The following is a 20,309-nucleotide window of genomic DNA, read 5'->3' on the forward strand; positions in this document are numbered from 1 at the left end:
CACTGAGAAAAGTCTAGCGCACTGTCATCAGACAGCTCTTGTTAATTTTATGTGATGTTTTACATGCAGGACTGATGATTTTGATTGTATGTACTGTTGGAAAGTTCAAATATTAGTCACATGTTTCTTCTTCAAAATAAAAGTCAATTTTCCTCAAAATTGTCTGGATACTGGTTGATCCTACAGAGAAATTTACCACTTTTAATTGTCCCATATTAAACCGTAGGAAACCTGAATTTTATGTCACTAGGTCAGAGTGGTGATATTTTGCTGTGGTAACAGTAGCTGAAGTTAATGTGGTGTAAGTTTCAATTTTATCCAGTGATGTCTAGAAAATAATAACCAAAAAACATAGAATTTTGTCATGAAACTGGTTTCAAACCATAATGTTATACTGCTCTCACTTAGTAGAATAGTATCTTTAAAATATTACGTGGATGAGATAAATTGAGCTTACTGTAGATTTGGTAATGCATGTGCTGGTTTAATTTTGCTGCCAGTATGAATCGTGCCTTTTTAATGATATAAAGGCTTTTCTATCTGCTGCAAAAATTTTGATATTTTGAGGATCAATTTATAGTTGTCATGTTAATCCTTGCAGCGTCTGGAGCAGGAGCTGGGTTGTCAAAGGGAGCTGGTCTCTCAAAAATTACAGATATACTCAAGGTATAGTAATAATCCTTTGTAGATACATGCAGTACATAAAATTGTAGTGTAATGTTGAAGAGAAACCTGTTTGAGAAAGACAAAAACTAGCGGTCTACACAGTGAAAATGCTTTTAGTGCACTGTTTTGTTTGAGGCCTCTGTGTCAGTCAGTGTTTAAGTTTAATTACGGTCCATCTGCCCTTTCAGACACAATGAAGCATATGAATGCCCTGTACAGTATAGACCAAGGCTTCTATGACAGTGGTTGAAGTGGCTTATTTCAAATTATTTTCTCCCTGCTGCTGAGAGTTTGACACCTTATTTAAGTGGAGAATCTTCATGTTGAAAGTCTGTTACTCAAGTACCTGCCTGTGACTGAAACAATGTCACATGATCACATGGGGTCTTCCTCCACCACTAAAGGTTGACAGTTGACATGGTCTAGAATAAGACCTTAACAAAATTGCTTGGATGTAACAACATGACATCTACAATATTAATTTTACACAAAAATTGATACAAACTTTTAAGAAATTAAAACTTGTATTGAATATTTGTAAAACTATATGGGGACTGAGCAACTATAATCTTTCAATTAGAAGTTTTAACTGTTTGTTTATAACTTTCAGATAATCTTCAGTCAAGAAGTCTCACCGGGAGGTTCATTGACAGAACACCAGGAGAAAATAGCAAGGTCATACAAGGTCTGTGAACATTGTTTTTTTTTTATAAAATATAGGTTAAAGACTTAATTTTGAACTGCTCACAGTCATGTTTCTGTTACTGTTGTAAAGAAAGCTGTTATTTTTGTTTGTTTATACCAACACAATTCCACCATCTTTCCAGCTTTTAATGGTAAAGAACTGTCCTGGGTGCCCCTCTGGGCATTATTTCGGTCATATAGTGAGCACCTGAATACAACCACCAACATACTGCAAGCAAGCTAGATTGTTTCTTGTTTCCTCACATGTTCCACGAAGGACTCAAACCCACAGAGGTGAGAGGCAAGTCATTTGAAACTAGCAATACTTACCGGTAGCATTCCACAATCATGTGACTAGAGGTTATGAAAAACAGTTGTGTTTGCAAGTAAGGAGTTCCTTGCCTACAGAATGTTTATGCTTATATTCCTTGTTTCTTGTCTCAGGATTAAGATTACTGCTGACCCGTACAGGTGTTCCAATTTTAGGTACATCTGCAAAAGGAAGACAGTGGGAAAAAGAAGAAACAGATGGATTTGTGGACAAACTCAGCTGCATCAGAAAAATCTGGTAAACGAATCAGATAAATCTTACTTCTTACCTCCCCTTGTTGAAAGGAGAAGAACAATAACCAGTTTTTAGCTCACCTGAGCACTTTGTGCTCAAGGTGAGCTTTTGTGATCACCCTGTGTCCGTCCGTCGTCGTCAACCTCAATAAAATCTTGGACGAGTTCGATATTGGGTCATCTGGGATCAAAAACTAGGTCACAGGTCAGATCAAAGGAAAAGCTTGTTGACACTGTAGAGACCACATTTATGATTGTATCTTCATGAAACTTAGTCAGAATTTTAATCTTGATGATCTCAAGGTCCAGTTTGAATCTGGGTCATGTAGGGTCAAAAACTAAGTCACTAGGTCAAATCAAAGAAAAAGCTAGTTAACACTGTAGAGGCCACATTTATGACCATATCTTAATGCAATTTGGTCAGAACGTTAATCTTGATGATTCCTAGGTCAGGTGAGCGATACAGGGCCTTCATGGCCCTCTTGTTAACAGAATCCATGAATCTTGTAACCCAGTCTAAAGACTCCAGCATCTGATTGGTTAATTCTGAACTCGGTCTCGAAATTGTCCAATGACAAGGTTGCATTTGGAGACTGGTCTCCAAACACTGATTTATAACCAGCTGATTTATCTAAAGTTATACTGTCAGCTGTTTGATATTGAAATAAAGAAGTAATTGGATGAACTTGGATAATTTTCTGCTTATTAGATTTGAAAAGGACTAGGGACATGAAACATTTTTTAAATTTCCCCGTCTTACAGGTGAATAAAGATGGTACCAAAAGCTAGTAGAATACATGTGAAGAGTTATTAGCTGGCCAGTGAATAGAACAGTATTTCAGGGTCTTAATTTTGAGTCATAAATGCAGAATATTTACTCATGTTTAACATAACAATAAAATCTAAAATTTTCATATTGGATTTAGTTTTGCTATATCGCTATTAATTGTTTTCACAAAATTAGACACTAGCAAAAGTGTTATTTTTGTTAGAAATGGCTCTCTCACATTAGTCATATATTGCAAAAAGTTAACCATGATAATCAATTTTAGATATAGCAGACTTTTAGCATTGCAAAAATATCTTATTTTACTGTATAATATAGGAGAAGTATTTACTGATGTTTCCATTCTGACCTGAAGGCTCATGCTATCAAAATTCATTGTTGTCACACATTTGACATCCGTTACAGAGAAGACATTGAGTTACTAGTATGTCAGCCCTGTACTCAGTTTAAATGACCTGAAAGTTTATTGTTGTCACACTTTTCACATCTGTGTTATAGGAAAGACTTTGAGATACTAGTGTTTCAGCCCTGTACTCAGTTTAAATGACCTGAAAGTTTATTGTTATTACACTTTTCACATCTGTGTTACAGGAAACACATTGAGTTACTAGTGTTTCAGTCCTGTACTCAGTTTGAATGACCTGAAAGTTTATTGTTGTCACACTTTTCACATCTGTGTTACAATAAAGACATTGAGTTACTAGTGTTTCAGTCCAGTATTCAGTTTGAATGACCTGAATGTTTATTTTTGTCACACTTTTCACATCTGTGTTACAGGAAAGACATTGAGTTACTCGTGTTTCAGTCCTGTACTCAGTTTGAATGACCTGAAAGTTTATTGTTGTCACACTTTTCACATCTGTGTTACAGGAAAGACATTGAGTTACTGGTGTTTCAGTCCTGGACACAGTATGAATGACCTGAAGGCTCATGGTATCAAGTGTATTGTGCTGACGAGTGGAACCCTGTCACCTCTGTCTTCATTTACTGCAGAGATGCAAGTGTAAGTACTTGTCAAATGCAGGGTTTTCATTAAAGGGCAGGGAATATAAGAATCTTTCACTGGTTGGAGGTGCGAATGGAAATATCTGGCTCAAGGGTAACTGTTTAGGGTGTTAACGAGGCTCTGCTGGACTCGTTACTTGAAGTAAAGGATTGACGAAGCAATCCCTCTAGCCTGCAGATGGTTGATGGTTCTACCCAGGTGCTCACCCAGGCCTGATATGATGCCTGTATAGCCTCAGTCCTTGGATCAGTTCTTACACCATGAAAAGGTTGAAGTTGCCATATGATCTGAACTGTGTACTTGAAACAAGATCAATGCAAAGATGTGCAGGCTGATCATGATCTACACTGGTTTGTTTGTTTTGGGTTTAACGCCGTTTTTCAACAGTATTTCAGTCAAATCTACACTGGTCGCAAATGCAGAATCAATCATGTCCAGCATGATAAGGGTTAACTGCTCTATTACAGATCATTCCCAGTGCAGCTAGAGAATCCCCATGTTATACAGAAACACCAGGTCTGGATTGGGACTCTGAGGAAAGGACCAGATGGTACAACATTGAACTCTAACTATGAAACTAGGTAAATTGTATGTTATTTCATTGTGTATCAGTTTGTTTCCAATTTAATTAATTGTAGTGTAATACCTGTTTTTAGGAACATTGAAAATTTCCAAGTTGATTACTGTGAAATCATTAATATTCGTGGGGGACTAATTTTCGTGGATTTTGTGGTTGAGTCAATCCGTGAAATTTAATCCGAACCTACAAGTAAAATTCCCATTCACTTTATATTCAAAAGTTGTAATCTACGGATTCATATCCACACGAAATTGCCGTTTTGACCAAAACCACGAAATTTCATGCCCTCGAAATTAAATGATTTCACAGTATTCATTACAAAAATACCCTTATCAGTTAATTTTGATTCAAAGTCAGAGTTACGATATCAACTGTTCTTTTGCAACCTGGATTACCACAAGACCTCTGATCTGGATGTTGTGAGTTCTGTCCCTTGATAAGGTGAGGCTTTACCTAAGAAATGATCATGTCCCAAACAGTGATTTTATTACATTTTAAGTCTTCCTTGTTTAAAAGGAAAACAAATTTAGTTCTGTTAAAATAAAAGACTATACGTCTTAAATGAGTTGCCTCTCCCTAAGTTCTTAATTACTTGCAGCAATATTTTGTAAGTTCTGAGCAATATTTTGTAAGTTCATTATTAATCTTAACTCGACAATGAATTGAGTGAATGTTGTAAAATAGCAGGAAAATACATGTACATTCAGTTTTTAACAGATTTCAGAATGTCAGTTAAATTTATGTAGAATTGAAACCAAATAATAAAACTTATTGATTTACTTTATGTTGTATGGCTGACCTTTATGTGTATAGTTAAAATACTGAACATGGATGTTAACACATAAAAATGACGTAACACAAAAAAAACATGATGACTTAACACGTAAAAAGCATAATGACTTCACACATAAAAAGCTATGACCTAATTCACTAAAACAAAATGACATAAACATAATTAATGTGGTAAGTATTAGTAGATGTTTTGTTGGTTTTTCAGGTTCACCCCTTCTTATCAGTCTTCACTTGGAAACTGTATAGGTTTGTAGTGTGCTCTTTTTTATTAAAAATGTAAAAGTTAATACTTCTTATTTAAATTTAAAGCTTCAATATTTATTGTTTCAATATTCATTATTTTACTGCTGATTTAAAAAGAAAAGACAGCATTGTGTCATAAGAGAGACCTCTGTTACTGTTCTGGAGCTAGAACTCTGGTTTGATTTTTGATTAACCAATACCATAGCCAATTCTTTACAAAGTTCCTATTCCTACATCTTATTTTAAAGTATGAAACCTTCAGACATTGAAGCCTTGAAAAGCTATAACTAAAAGGCACATTTATAACTAGTCTAGAACTAAATTTTCACCAAAAACAGCTAATAATTTGCCCAAAACATGGTTTTAAATTTTCATTTGTAGATTCTATGATTCAAGTTTATGTATAATTTCCAACAAAGAAATATAAAGTTTTACTCCGGTCATTGTAACTTGATCTAAACATTCAAGATGCCTGTTATTTTTGAAGAATCTATTTTCTTAGGTAACTAAATTGCTCATGTAACTCCAAATGGTTACTTGATCTAAACATTCAAGATGTCTGTAATTATTGAAGAATCTTTTGTTTCAGTTAACTTTGCTCGTGTAACACCAAATGGACTCTTGATATTTTACCCATCATACCCTGTTATGGAAAAATGTCTTGAACATTGGAAGGTAAAAGTATTTCTCAATTGCATTTCATTTTGCAATAACCAACCCAACCAGTAAAGAAGAAGAAAGCAACATAGATGTAGATAATTATAAATGGAAGTTTTATGAACTATAAATTTTCTTTTTCACATACTGCAAATTCCTGTATAAATGTGTCCCTCTTCTTCTATAGGCACCTGTTCAAGGAAGAGTGGTATACTATTTTGCCCATAGACACTAGGGTTTCTGATCAGTAACTGTAGAATGCATTGGCGTACAGTGGTCAAACTTGATAAGATGATTGCCTTTGTCAGTACATGATACCTAGGGATCAGTAGGTCAACAGTCAAGGTTGCAGTGACCTTGAAGTTGAAAACTTTTTTGTGATCAATAACTTGAGAACACTTGAGTCTACAGTAGTCAAACATAATCAAATAATTATTAGATGTGGTCACAAGGTGACCTCAGTTGTCTTGGGGGTCAGTAGGTTGATGTTCAAGGTTGCAGTGATTTTGAGGTTTAAAACTGTTACCGATCAATAAACAGAGAAATCTTGGCCCTGCCTTTGTAGGACTTCGTGGAATGATTGTGCATTGTCACAAGATGACCCCTATTGTTTTTGGATCAGTAGACCAGTGGTCAAAGTTGAGTGACATGGAGGCTGAAAATGGTTTCTAATCAGTTGATGATCCCTAAAGTTTTGGGATCAGTATGTCAAAGTTCAGGGTCACAGTAAAATGATTTGTTATCAATAACTTGAGAATGCTTCCATCTTTGGCAATCAAACTTGTATAACATATCATTGTATGGTCAGTATATGACCAATACAGTTTTTTGACCTTGAGATTTAATGTGTTTTAGGATCTGTAGCTTCTTCAGCAATTAAGAAATGAAGTTTGATTGCTGAAGAAGCTATAGATATCCCCTATCGTTTTTGGTCATTAGTTTAAAGGTAGAGGTCACACCTCACTTGAGACTGAAAATTAACCTTTAGCCCACTAGCGGCAAATGATTCTGCCTTTGCGACCAGTGCAGACCAAGATCAGACTGCAAGGATATGGTCTGCACTGTTCGCTATTCAGTCAGTAAATTTTCGGCGAACACCCCTTCAAATAATAAATGGTATTGCCCAAAATGAATGATGGACCAGTCCACTTTGAAAATTTAGCTGGCTGAAGGTTTAACATCCAGTTTCCCCAGACAGCCCATTATTGAGGACATACATGTACTTGTTTTACCAACAGCATGTTACAACAAAATTATGCCTGAAGTGATTTCCAGCAGTACGCTGATAGTGTTACATTCAGTCAGTAGAAAGTGTTTGCTATTTTTTTGTAGGAGACAAACATATGGTCAAGGATAGAACAGTACAAACGGATTTTTGTTGAGTCCAGATCCAAAGGTGTATTAAATGATGTAAGTTTATTTTTCTCCATATAGTCGTCTGTGTTTATAAAGCTACTTTACAGAACAAAATCTATACTTGTTCCTGGTTGAATTTTAACTATCAAAGAAAGAAAATTTATTAAAACTGCAAATGAGTTTCACACTGCAGAGTAGTCTCCCAGCAGGTTTGTCAATAGAAAAAATGTATAATCCAGTTTTTGCCTTTTGCCAACTTATAAAAAATCTTAACCGTTTAGTGCTCCCTAACATACAGGACACCATATTTTTAAAAGCATATTTCACCACTCTTTGGAGCATATTTCATCATTCTTTGGGGCATATTTCACCACCCTTTGAAGCATATTTCACCTCTCTTTGAAGCATATTTCACCTCTCTTTGGAGCATATTTCACCATTCTTTGGAGCATCTATTACCTCTCTTTGGAGCATATTTCACCACCCTTTGAAGCATATTTCACCTCTCTTTGGAGCATATTTCACCATTCTTTGGAGCATATTTCATCACTCTTTAGAGCATATTTCACCACCCTTTGAAGCATATTTCACCTCTCTTTGGAGCATATTTCACCACCCTTTGAAGCATAATTCACCTCTCTTTGGAGCATATTTCACCACTCTGGAGCATATTTCATCATTCTTTGGAGCATATTTCACCACTCTTTGGAGCATATTTCATTATTCTTCTTTGGAGCATATTTTCATTATTCTTCTTTGGAGCATATTTCACCATTCTTTGGAGCATCTTTCACCTCTCTTTGGAGCATATTTCACCACCCTTTGAAGCATATTTCACCTCTCTTTGGAGCATATTTCACCATTCTTTGGAGCATATTTCATCACTCTTTAGAGCATATTTCACCACCCTTTGAAGCATATTTCACCTCTCTTTGGAGCATATTTCACCACCCTTTGAAGCATATTTCACCTCTCTTTGGAGCATATTTCACCACTCTGGAGCATATTTCATCATTCTTTGGAGCATATTTCACCACTCTTTGGAGCATATTTCATTATTCTTTGGAGCATATTTCACCACCCTTTGGCCATATTTCACCTCTCTTTGGAGCATATTTCACCATTCTTTGGAGCATATTTCACCACCCTTTGAAGCATATTTCACCACTCTTTGGAGCATATTTCACCACTCTTTGGAGCATATTTCACCATTCTTTGGAGCTTATTTCACCACCCTTTGGAGCATATTTCCTCATTCTTTGGAGCATATTTCACCACCCTTTGAAGCATATTTCACCTCTCTTAAGAGCATATTTCACCATTCTTTGGAGCATATTTCACCACGCTTTGGAGCCTATTTTACCATTCTTTGGAGCATATTTCACCACTCTTTGTAACATATTTCACCACGCTTTGGAGCATATTTTACCATTCTTTGGGCCCCATGTGGTTCTGGGACGATCTATGTAGGAAAAGAATTGGAACCACTGCCTTACCCTTGCATGATCATAGGAGGCGACTAATAGGGTCTTAACACTTGGTTTTGCTGTAACTCTGTGATTCCAGCAGGTTTGCAAATTTTGATTCCATACCTCATGTTTTTATTTTGATGTAAATGAGATGTGAAACCAAAATTTGTATTCCTGTTTGGCGCCATATAACCTGTACTGTGTTGGTGCGCGGTAAAACCCAGATAAATAAAATTAAACCACTCTTTGGAGAATATTTCACCATTCTTTTAAGCGTGTTTCACCTCTCTTTCAAGCATATTTCACCACTCTATTGAGCGTATTTCACCACTGAAGTGCATTTCACCACTTTGGAGCATATTTCACCACTCTTTGGAGCGTATTTCACCACACTTTAGAGCGTATTTCACCACTCTTTGAAGCATACTTCAGCACTCTTTGGAGCGTATTTCACCACTCTGAAGTGCATTTTAGCACTCTTTCAAGCATATTTCACCACACTTGTGGAATGTATGTCTCAGCTCAACAATGCTGTTCACTGCTCTTTGGAGTGAAGTTATCCACTCCTTGGAGCAAAGTTCACCACTTTGGATCATATTTCATCAAACTTTGATTGTTTTACAGTTGATGAATGACTTCTACAGTAAGATAAATGATCCAACACTGAATGGGGCTATTTTTATAGCTGTCTGTAGAGGAAAGGTAAACATTTTATTTTGAAATATTCTTGTCGGTCAACTTATAAAAACAGGATATGACGGGATATGCTACATACTTAAGAGTGTCAAATATTTCGAACATTTACTACAACAAAATATATTTGACACTTGAGTATGTAGCATTTCCTGATTTTGAACTCTTACTAAAACACACCGCCTTGGTAGCCTAGTGGTAGAGTGCCCGCTTCGAGTGCGAGAGGTCGTGGGTTCGATTCTTTGCAGCGTCATACCAAAGACGCAAAAAATGTAGCTTCCTCGCTTGGTGCACAGCAGTAAAAGAGGATAGTGCTAGGACTCGTCAGCCCGGTGTCATAATATGTGACTGGGTGGGGTATCATGTCACATGTCTACGGCATGATATTCCAGTGAGGCAGCACTATAAAGTTTGGCTTTGTGCTCACTGCTACAGGTAGTTACCGTCGTTTATATGACTAAAAATTGTTGAAAAAGATGCTAAACCCGAACACACTCACACTTATTAAAACAGGGGTAATAGTTATACTGCAAGCAGCACAGTACTTTGGGAAATTGTAAATTTTAAGTTTACTAGCAAATTTCTTGTTTGACATTTTGCCTATGGAGACAATTCATCGTACATATCATGTCTTTGTTGCTTGAAGTTGTAAATGAGCTTGAGGACCAGTCCCAAAATTCTAACATCTGATTGGTCAATTCAGAGTGCCATTCTAAAATAAACCTAAACCATGGAAATGTTGCAATTCTGGGACTGGTTTCAGAATTTGTTACGCAGTCTGGATTTTAATGTAGTTAGGAAAGTAATTGCTTCACATGATTGTTAACCTGTCTGAAAATTTAAGATCATATTATCCATCAATTCATACAGAATAAATGAGTAACTTACCCTTAGAAAGGACATATTTCACGGAAGATTCACTTTGACGAATGTCGTGTAATTTTGTAAACAAAGGATTCCGGAAGTGCTCTTCAGAAGTAAATATTCGAGATTTTCGGATTGCACCGGTAGTAGGTAACCACCGGTAATAAGTGATGTGGGGATATAATTATTGGAAATTTTTCGAAGTTTGAATACAGTTTAAACAAACACATAATTTTATACCTCTGCAAATGAATTTCAGGGGGTATATAGGAGTAGTCTTGCAATTGGTCAGCCAGTCATGTGATCGATTGCAAATAAATTGTTGTGTGAACCACTTTGAAATTCAGAGTTTTAAAGAGATTCCAGTGAAACTTCATCCATGTGATTGCTAAAAAGTGTGGATCATATGCCTGACATACTGCATTTAAGGGCCAGTCCAAGCATCGTAGAGTTATTTGCTCCGTGAAGGGGTACTTTTAGAGAAATATATACACTGGCAAGGTACTTGGGAAGCATTTGGGGTGAACTGCTTTCACAGTTGCGAATGGCTTCAGTGAAACTTCATACACCTGATCTCCATGAAGTTTAGACGTGAATGACGTATTTTTATGGTCAGTTCATACATTGCAGAGTAATGCACTCTTGCACTTAGACAAAATTTGTTATTTACTTTTAAAATCTGTTTTGCTGGGTAATGATCACATTCTGAGATAGTTCTAGTTATTTGTAGCTGCAGTTTCTTGAAGTTTCAATAATAATATGGTTAAAGAAAGAAGGCAACTCAAGTTTGCAACACGTTTCATTTAATATGTATTTCACCTAGGTTAGTGAAGGGCTGGATTTTTCTGATATCAATGGCAGGGCTGTTGTTATAACAGGTCTCCCTTACCCTCCATACTTGGACCCAAAAGTTGTCCTCAAGATGCAGTACCTCGATGAAATGAAAGGGAAGCAGGGATTTCAGGTAAGGAAAAGGGAAAATTAATTACTTTTCACAGTCTGCATACAGAATAACTGTTTTAACACAGGTCACTCAGAAACCTGTATGACCTGAAATGTAGATAACTGTGTTTGGCTAGCCAGTTTGTGTTATTTGTATGTGATGTCCTATTTGTATTGCTTTTTGATAATATTCGTGTTTTCAAATTAGTCTTGTGGGTGGATAAAAGTTGTATACAAGGTCTGTATGTTCGGGGTTTTACCTAGATTCCTTTAATCATCTGAGATGTTACTAATGATAAGGTCTAGTCTGAAATGGTGTTTATTGGCTTGCCAAACACTCCTACTATATTCTGCATTATGAAGGCATTTTGATTAAAGAACTATATGTTAACAAATGATTTCAGAGTTTATCTGGAAAAGAATGGTACAAACAACAAGCTTCTAGAGCTGTGAACCAGGCTATAGGACGTGTGATAAGACACAGAGAAGATTTTGGTGCTATTATTCTTTGTGATACAAGGTATGTACAGTTCTAGTTATCAAGCAAAATTACAGGTGAACAGACACAGAAGATTTTTGTGCTACTTTACTCTTTGATACCAGGAAGATAATTTCTCAGTTATTGCTATAGGACAGGTGATCAGACAGATAGAGGACTTTGATGTTAATATGCTCCGTGATACTAGAGAAATACATGTCACCAGGCTATAGGTTGGTGATCACACTTTGGTGCTGTTGTACACTTTGATACTGGGGCCTCCGTGGCCGAGTGGTTAAGGTCGCTGACTTCAAATCACTTGCCCCTTATCGATGTGGGTTCGAGCCTCACTCGGGGCGTTGAATTCTTCATGTGAGGAAGCCATCCAGCTGGCTTACGGAAGGTCGGTGGTTCTACCCAGGTGCCCGCTCGTGATGAAATAATGCACGGAGGGGCACCTGGGGTCTTCCTCCACCATTAAAGCTGGAAAGACGCCATATAACCTATCATGTGTCGGTACCATGTTAAATCCAAAAAAAAAGGTAAAACATGTTATCACCAAGTTACAGCATGGTGACCAGACAGAGAGAAGATTTCAGTGCTACTGTTCTCTATGATACCAGAGAAATACATAACACTAAGCTGATCTCACTTTGTTCTCTGTAATACTACATAATTATGCATATACATTATCACCAAAATATAGGACATGTGACCACACATATAGATGCTTAGATGCTAATTATACAAGTCAAATTAATTTCTGATTTTGTACACACGCTCAAATTATCACACATAGAGAAGATTGTTAACCTATTTTAATCTGTCAGACCATGTGAGTCTTTCAAGAGCTTCAAGGAATAAAAATTTAGGAAGATGGTTCACTATGCTTTAGGGTTGAACAGTAAACATAAAGAAGGTCTTCGTGCAGTCTTACAGTGTGGTACTATGAAAGTAGATGATAAATCATTTCTGCAAATAGGCTTGTCACAGAGCATACACACAATACATTTCATGATGTTGTTCCTTATCATATTCTTTTTTCCCTGTGTTTATCTTGTGTAAACAAATGTTGATTAACCTCTTACCTCAGGTTTGCCAATACTGATGCAGTGAGCCAGTTACCAGTGTGGGTCAGACCTCATGTGAACAAGTATGATGCATTCGGTGCAGCTGTCAGAGATGTGATGGTTTTCTTTAAAACTGCTGAAAAACTGGTAAATTTATTAGGATTCTACTATGCTAAGGGTGTGTAGGTCTCTACAGTTAAGGGCTCTGTCTTCTTAATCATCTGCCCTCCATCATGTTAGTACAAATCTTGTTATGTCTACCCCTGGCTGTTTTTGCCCTGTCCGTCCATCTGTCACACTTCATTTCTGATCATTAACTGGAGAACCATTTGACCTAGAACCTTCAAACTTTATAGGGTGGCAGGGCTTATGGAGTAGACAACCCCTATTGTTTTTGGGATCGCTCCATCAAAGGTCAAGGTCACAGGGGCCTGAACATGGAAAACCATTTCCGATCAATAACTTGAGAACCACTTGACCCAGAATGTCGAAACTTCATAGGATGATTGGTTATGCAGAGTAGATGACTCTATTGATTTTGAGGTCACTGTGTTAAAAGTCAAGGTCACAGGGGACTGAACATGGAAAAACCATTTCTGATCAATAACTGGAGAACCAGTTGACCCAGAATGTTGAAAATTCATAGGATGATTGGACATGCAGAGTAGATGACTCCTATTGATTATGGGGTCACTCTATCAAAGGTCAAGGTCACAGGGGCCTGAACATGGAAAACCATTTCCAGCCAGTAACTTGAGAACCACTTGACCAAGAATGTTGAAACTTGATAGGATGATTGGACATGCAGAGTAGATGACACCTATTGATTTTGGGGTCACTCTATTAAAGGTCAAGGTTGCAGTGGACAGAACATGGAAATCCATTTCCAGTCAATAACATGAGAATCATTTGACCTAGAACCTTCAAACTTCATAGGTTGATAGGACTTACAGAGTAGATGACCCCTATTGTTTTTGGGGTCACTCCTTCAAGGGTCAAGGTCACAGGGGGCTGAACACTTTCCATTCAATAACTTGAGAGCTACTTGACCCAGAATGATGAAACTTAATAGGATGGTTGGACATGCAGAGTAGTTGACCCCTACTGATTTTGGGGTCACTCAATCAAATGTCAAGGTCACAGGGGCCTGAACATGGAAAACTGTTTCTAATTCATAACTTGAGAACCACTAGGCCCAGAATGTTGAAAGATAGTGTGATAATTGGACATGTCTAGTAGATGATCCCTACTGCAGCCAACCATCAGTATCTCTTTGACTTTCGCTCCTGTCCCCTATTGACTTCTTGCCTATACGACTGTGCATTGGGGGAGACATTCACTTTTCTACAAAAGCATCTTCTAGTTAAATGTCAAACTGTTTCATATGAGAGAGCTATCAAGCTAACTTGTAGAGGGACATTGTTCATATACAACTGCTCTCGCATGCCTAATATAATGTACAAAGGTGCATTATGGTTTATAATACATGACCATTAGAATTGGAAAGTTGCTAATGCTTTGTCTGTCTATTTAATGTTAATTTCGACACACAAACTGAACAAACAAATTTATGATCAGACATTATCTGAAGTACACTGGTTTCGCATATATGTGCCAAACTGAATCATTGTTTCTTAAGTACTGTCTGAAATATGTAAGAGTTATGTAAGAAGCAAGGTAAGGATGAAATGAATATGGGAGCAGCTATAAAAGGTTTTAGATTAATGCAAATTCTATACTATAGACAGAAGTTTTTTTGATCTAGGACAGCATTCTTAACTCGACTATACGAAGTATGGAGAGCTGTCCTACTCACCCGGCATCAGCATCGGCGTCCCCCTCCTTCCCATCCGCACTGGTTAAAGTTTTGATGCACTTTATCTTTGTTATTACTTAATGGATTTGCTTCAAACTTTAAATAGTTTTTCCTCATTATCACCCACATCATATGGCACAAGGGTCATAACTCTGGCACCAATATTTCATGAATTATCCCCCCTTTTTACTTAGAATTTCAGGTTAAAGTTTTGGTGCACTTTTACTTTATCTCAGTTATTACTAAATGGATTTGATTCAAACTTAAATTAGTTGTTCCACATTATCACCCAATCATATGACACAAGGTCCATAACTCTGGCACCAATTTTTCTTGAATTATTCCCCCTTTTTACTTAGAATTTTATGTTAATTTTGATGCATTTTCACAATATCTCTGTTATTTCACAAGGGACTTGATTCAAACTTAAAATAATTGTTCATCATCACTACCTACATTATTTGACACAAGGACCATAACCTTGACACCTGTATTTTATGAGTTATCCCCCTTTTTATGCCCCCGGCATCTACTGATGCGGGAGGCATATAGTGATCATCCTGTCTGTCTGTCCATTCGTCCGTCCATACGCAGTTAACCAAATGGAACCGTTTCATATAGCATCAATACCCCTTACTAGAATAACTTGATACTAATGCAGATGTAACCTGTGACCATTCCTCATCTTCAGACATCACCTGACCTCAGTTTGACCTTGACCTCATTTTGGACTTAGGTTGCTTTATATGGGCTATCTCTTGGTTAACCAAATGGGACCGTTTCGTCTAGCATCAATACCGCTTACAAGAATGAATTGATACTAATACAGATGTAACCTGTGACCATTTCTCATCTTCAAACATCACCTAACCTCAATTTAACCTTGACCTCATTTTGGACTTGGGTTGCTTTATATGGGCCATCTCTTGGTTAACCAAATGGGACCGTTTCGTCTAGCATTAATACCGCTTACAAGAATTAATTGATACTAATACAGATGTAACCTGTGACCATTCCTCATCTTCAAACATCACCTGACCTCAGTTTGACCTTGACCTCGTTTTGGACTTGGGTTGCTTTGTATCGACAAGGATGCCACCGAGGGCATCAAGTGTTTATTGAACGCAGCTCCTTGTTGTACTTAAAATTTCAGGCACTTTCACTTTATCTCTGTTATTACCAAATGGATTTGATTCAAGCTTAGAATAGTTGTAATACATCATTATCCACATCATATGATACAAGGGCCGTATCTCTTGCACCAGAGATTTCATCAATTATGCCCCCTTTTTACATAGAATTTCAGGTTAATTGTGGTGCACTTTCACTATATCTTTGTCATCATCCTCATCTTATGGCACAAGGTCAGTCACTCTTGCACAAATGTTTTATGAGTTATATCCCCTTTCTACTTAGGATTAGTTTATTTTTGATGCTTTTTATATCTCTGCCGTTACAGAAATACTGTTGAAAAAGGGCGTTAAACCCAAAACAAACAAACAAAACTAAATGGCTTTAATCAAACTTAAAATTGTTGTTCCACATCATCACTCACAAACTAATACAAAACCCTGTATTCAGTTGTAAAATACTGTATTCATTTCATATCAGATATAGAAATAGTCAAGCGTGCTGTCTCCTGTGACAGCTCTTGTATCATATACCAACAGATTTTCTGTCTAGAATGAAGCTTTTGTTTCACAAACTAATACAAAACCCTGTATTCAGTTGTAAAACACTGTATTCATTTCATATCAGATATGGAAAAATAATAGATTCTTTTAGTCGTAAGGTGCAACCATCAGGTATGATGTAAGAAAAGATTAATGATGGTGTCTCTGTGTCAGAAAGTGCACTGTTTCTAACTAGTGTTTAATCTTATTTGACAAAAATTGAAGTCGGTAATGGCTAAGATAACAACAGAACAGGTAGATGTATGAATAAAAGAAAAGGTAATTAAACAGTTCTTTGATCTGCAATGATGTATGCTGCTCTCATAGATTTTGCCAAGTAAGATCAGTTTGAAGCTGAATACAAATATTACATTGCAGATCTAGGTACTGATGTATACTGACCCTATTATATTTAGACATTGAGTTCTTTAACTTGTAATTGCACATCGCTGTTTCAACAGAATTAAAACCTTTTTCTGCAGTTTATAACCTCGTGTTTTAAAATAAAGCAAGATATTTTATGATTTTATTGGACAATATTGAGCAGAAAGAAATTCTGCTTATATACATATGTGTATGACTTAAGAAATTTTAAGCTCTCTAAAACCTGAGTTTATATGTCAGATGCCAGCTCCAAAACCACCAAAGAAGTCTTCATCCTCCAGTTCATCCGGTGCATACTTCATGCCGACTATAAACAGATCAGCACATTCTGGACCAAGTAGTGTTCAACCGGCCCATACTGTGATGCAACATGTTCCTAGTTTGAAACGTAGAGGTATGATTGATGTTAATGCAATTTAAGAAAAAGAGAAGATTTTTGGAACAGAAACATCAGTTTGAGGTTTCCATGAATAAATCTTTGGCTGAGTGGTTAAGGTTGCCGACTTCGAATCACTTGCACGTCACCAGTGTGGGTTTGAAACCTCATTTGGTGGTTCTACCCAGGTGCCTGCCCATCCTAGAGTCGCATCTGGGGTTTTCCTTCATCAAAAGCTGGAAAATTCACCATTATGAACTAAATTTTATTGATGCGACTCTAATCCCAATTAAAAAATCATTAATGAATCTTAACTCATCAATCTGACAGTGTGCCATTATATACCAGTGATTTGTATGATACAGTGATGGCCATGTATATCAAAATTAATTAGAAATAGCATGTAAAGTTTCATCTCAAGGAAAGTTCAATTAAAAGAGAATGGTTGGCTGGTTTTTTTAGCTATGACTAATCACTATATTTTTTTTTTTGCCTGTGCCAGGTTTTAAACATTACCATCTGAAAACTGCCAAACACTGTCCTAAAAAAATTGTGCCTCTAGCTTGTATGTACAATGTACTTTGAATGCTCATCTGAAAACACAGCATGATTTATGTTAATAGTTGAAAGATTTTTGCAGAAGTCTTGCATATTCATTTGAATACAAGACTGAGTTTATATCGATAGAAGGATTTGTTGGAGCTAATCATTGTATATTCTGATTGAACAAGTTTAAACAGATTTTATTTGCTACAAAGATTCACTAGTCTTGTCTTTTGAAGTTGTTTTTTCAAGATTAAGGAGAAGATGTTACATAAGATATACACCAGTGTTAGCCATGTGAAAGTGCTATTGATTTCACTACCCTTATGCAATTGTATTTCAAAATCATAGATGAAGTTTTCACAAATGACAAATTACGAGAACAGTACCAAGGTGGCGCCAGAGGATCATCCTCATCTTCATCACAGAAAAGCTTGTTTTCTGCGCTTGATCATTCAGAGGTAATTTTGGAATCTTTTCTACAATAAATCTACTTGAAATGGCTCTAAAAAGGTTTAATAGAATTAACAAATTTTATTGTAATTATTTGTATTTTAAATATCCAGCAGTGCATTCAGTATATGATACCCAGATGAAGAACAGAGTTTTGTTATATACCTATATAAATTCTGTCAAAATACAGCTTGTATTTCATGTTAATATGAATAGGCAGAAAAAAATCTGTATTGTACCTTTTGTATTGTATGTTACTTTCATTTAATATGCATTACCTGACACGGTTCTATTAATAATGCACACAAAAACTTCACTCATTTCTATTTCAATATCGACAAACATTTAAGAAACAACAAGGTATATAATAAAAAGGTCATTATAATAGCAGCTCGATCTGGGATTTTGTATTCAGCTCTCATGGATTTTGCAGATTTTGCAAGGATGCCTTGTGAGTTCCGATCTGGCAAAATCCACTCGAGTCGGATCGAGCTATATAATAATAACCTTTTTATATCTGCTGTTGTCTTGTGCACTGTATTAAGTTTTGAATAAACCAACTGTTGTCCAGATGAGTTATTTGGAGATTTTTTTTAGATAAATTGAAAACACTGGTATAATTTTGGGGAGGTACTGTTTGTTGTTTGTACTTCAACAGCTATTATTGCATAACTGTGCCATGATTCTTCCAGTTAAATTATGTGCAAACTGTTTATATTTTGTTTAATTCCATGACATATTCATTTTGGAATTTTCTATGGATTGTATGATCATAGAATTTCTTGTTTGTTAAAAAGTGACTCAATTTGATTGTTGTTAGACTAAGATCTGGGAAGTTATCAGTAGAAAGGAACCATCCACGAAGGTTTCCAGTGTGGAAACAGTGTAACTAGAAAATTGATATTAACCTTTAGCCTGCTGGCAGCAAGTGATTCTGCCTTTGCGACCAGTGCAGACCAAGATCAGCCTGCACATCCGTGCAGGCTGATCTGATCATGGTCTGCACTGTTCGCTATTCAGTCAGTAGATTTTCAATGAACACCCCTTTGAATGATAAGTGGTACTGCCCAAATTGAATGGTGGACCAGTCCATTTTAGAAATTTAGCATGGTAAGGGTTAAGGTCTTGTCTATCACCTTTGTGTCTTATACTTAATACATCTGTTAAGGATGTTGAATCCTTTGCCCTCTCTCCTTCCTTACCATTGTTGCAGAGCCTTAAATAATCTTGCTTAGAGGGGTATATATTGTCATTTCTTTACCATAAAAATGGTGGTGTGGGATTAAATGTCTTTACCATAACATTGTTTTTTTTTCTTCAGAAATGTCAAGAGGATATGCTGTCAGAATCACAGGTAATGTTAGGATAATACATGTTTTGATGTCTCGAATTTGTAAATGACAAGAACCTCAGTATGAACATTGCTAAACATCTTGCATAAATGTTTTCTTTTATCTTTTTGAAAAGTGTTATTCAGAATATATCATATTTTTATTAAGATTTGTTTAAAATCATCGCTGTGTAGTATGCAGGGGGTCTTTGGCAGTATAGTTAAGGTCACTGACTTTGAATACCAAGCCAGTCATCATATTACTTGGGATATAGAATTCTTTCATGTAAGGAAGCTGTCTCTCTGGTTTATGTAAGGAAGCTGTCTCTCTGGTTTATGTAAGGAAGCTGTCTCTCTGGTTTATATAAGGAAGCTGTCTCTCTGGTTTATATAAGGAAGCTGTCTCTCTGGTTTATGTAAGGAAGCTGTCTCTCTGGTTTATGTAAGGAAGCTGTCTCTCTGGTTTATATAAGGAAGCTGTCTCTCTGGTTTATGTAAGGAAGCTGTCTCTCTGGTTTATGTAAGGAAGCTGTCTCTCTGGTTTATGTAAGGAAGCTGTCTCTCTGGTTTATGTAAGGAAGCTGTCTCTCTGGTTTATATAAGGAAGCTGTCTCTCTGGTTTATATAAGGAAGCTGTCTCTCTGGTTTATGTAAGGAAGCTGTCTCTCTGGTTTATGTAAGGAAGCTGTCTCTCTGGTTTATATAAGGAAGCTGTCTCTCTGGTTTATGTAAGGAAGCTGTCTCTCTGGTTTATGGAAGGTTGGCAGTTCTACCAAGATGATGCCTGTGCCTTAAATAATGTCTGGAGGGGCATCTTTGGGTCTTTCTCCATCATATGAAGTTTGAAGTGGCCATATGATCGATACTGTCGTCAGTGTTTAAA

General features: G+C 36.6%; 1 protein-coding gene across 1 annotated transcript in view; it reads left to right on the plus strand.

Annotated features, from left to right (window-relative positions):
* LOC128555625 (regulator of telomere elongation helicase 1-like) overlaps nt 1-20,309 on the plus strand; it is a 48,340-nt gene that overhangs the window by 13,238 nt on the left and 14,793 nt on the right. The window contains exons 6-20 of the mRNA XM_053538461.1: nt 602-666; nt 1,277-1,351; nt 1,837-1,918; nt 3,572-3,704; nt 4,175-4,288; nt 5,285-5,325; nt 5,912-5,997; nt 7,312-7,389; nt 9,429-9,506; nt 11,185-11,325; nt 11,708-11,823; nt 12,875-12,998; nt 16,965-17,118; nt 17,995-18,104; nt 19,418-19,450. Of these exons, the coding sequence (XP_053394436.1) occupies nt 602-666; nt 1,277-1,351; nt 1,837-1,918; nt 3,572-3,704; nt 4,175-4,288; nt 5,285-5,325; nt 5,912-5,997; nt 7,312-7,389; nt 9,429-9,506; nt 11,185-11,325; nt 11,708-11,823; nt 12,875-12,998; nt 16,965-17,118; nt 17,995-18,104; nt 19,418-19,450 (1,430 nt within the window). The remainder of the gene's footprint in view (nt 1-601; nt 667-1,276; nt 1,352-1,836; nt 1,919-3,571; nt 3,705-4,174; nt 4,289-5,284; nt 5,326-5,911; nt 5,998-7,311; nt 7,390-9,428; nt 9,507-11,184; nt 11,326-11,707; nt 11,824-12,874; nt 12,999-16,964; nt 17,119-17,994; nt 18,105-19,417; nt 19,451-20,309) is intronic.

Source organism: Mercenaria mercenaria, chromosome 3 (genome assembly GCF_021730395.1).
Source record: "Mercenaria mercenaria strain notata chromosome 3, MADL_Memer_1, whole genome shotgun sequence".
Lineage (NCBI taxonomy): Eukaryota > Metazoa > Mollusca > Bivalvia > Venerida > Veneridae > Mercenaria > Mercenaria mercenaria.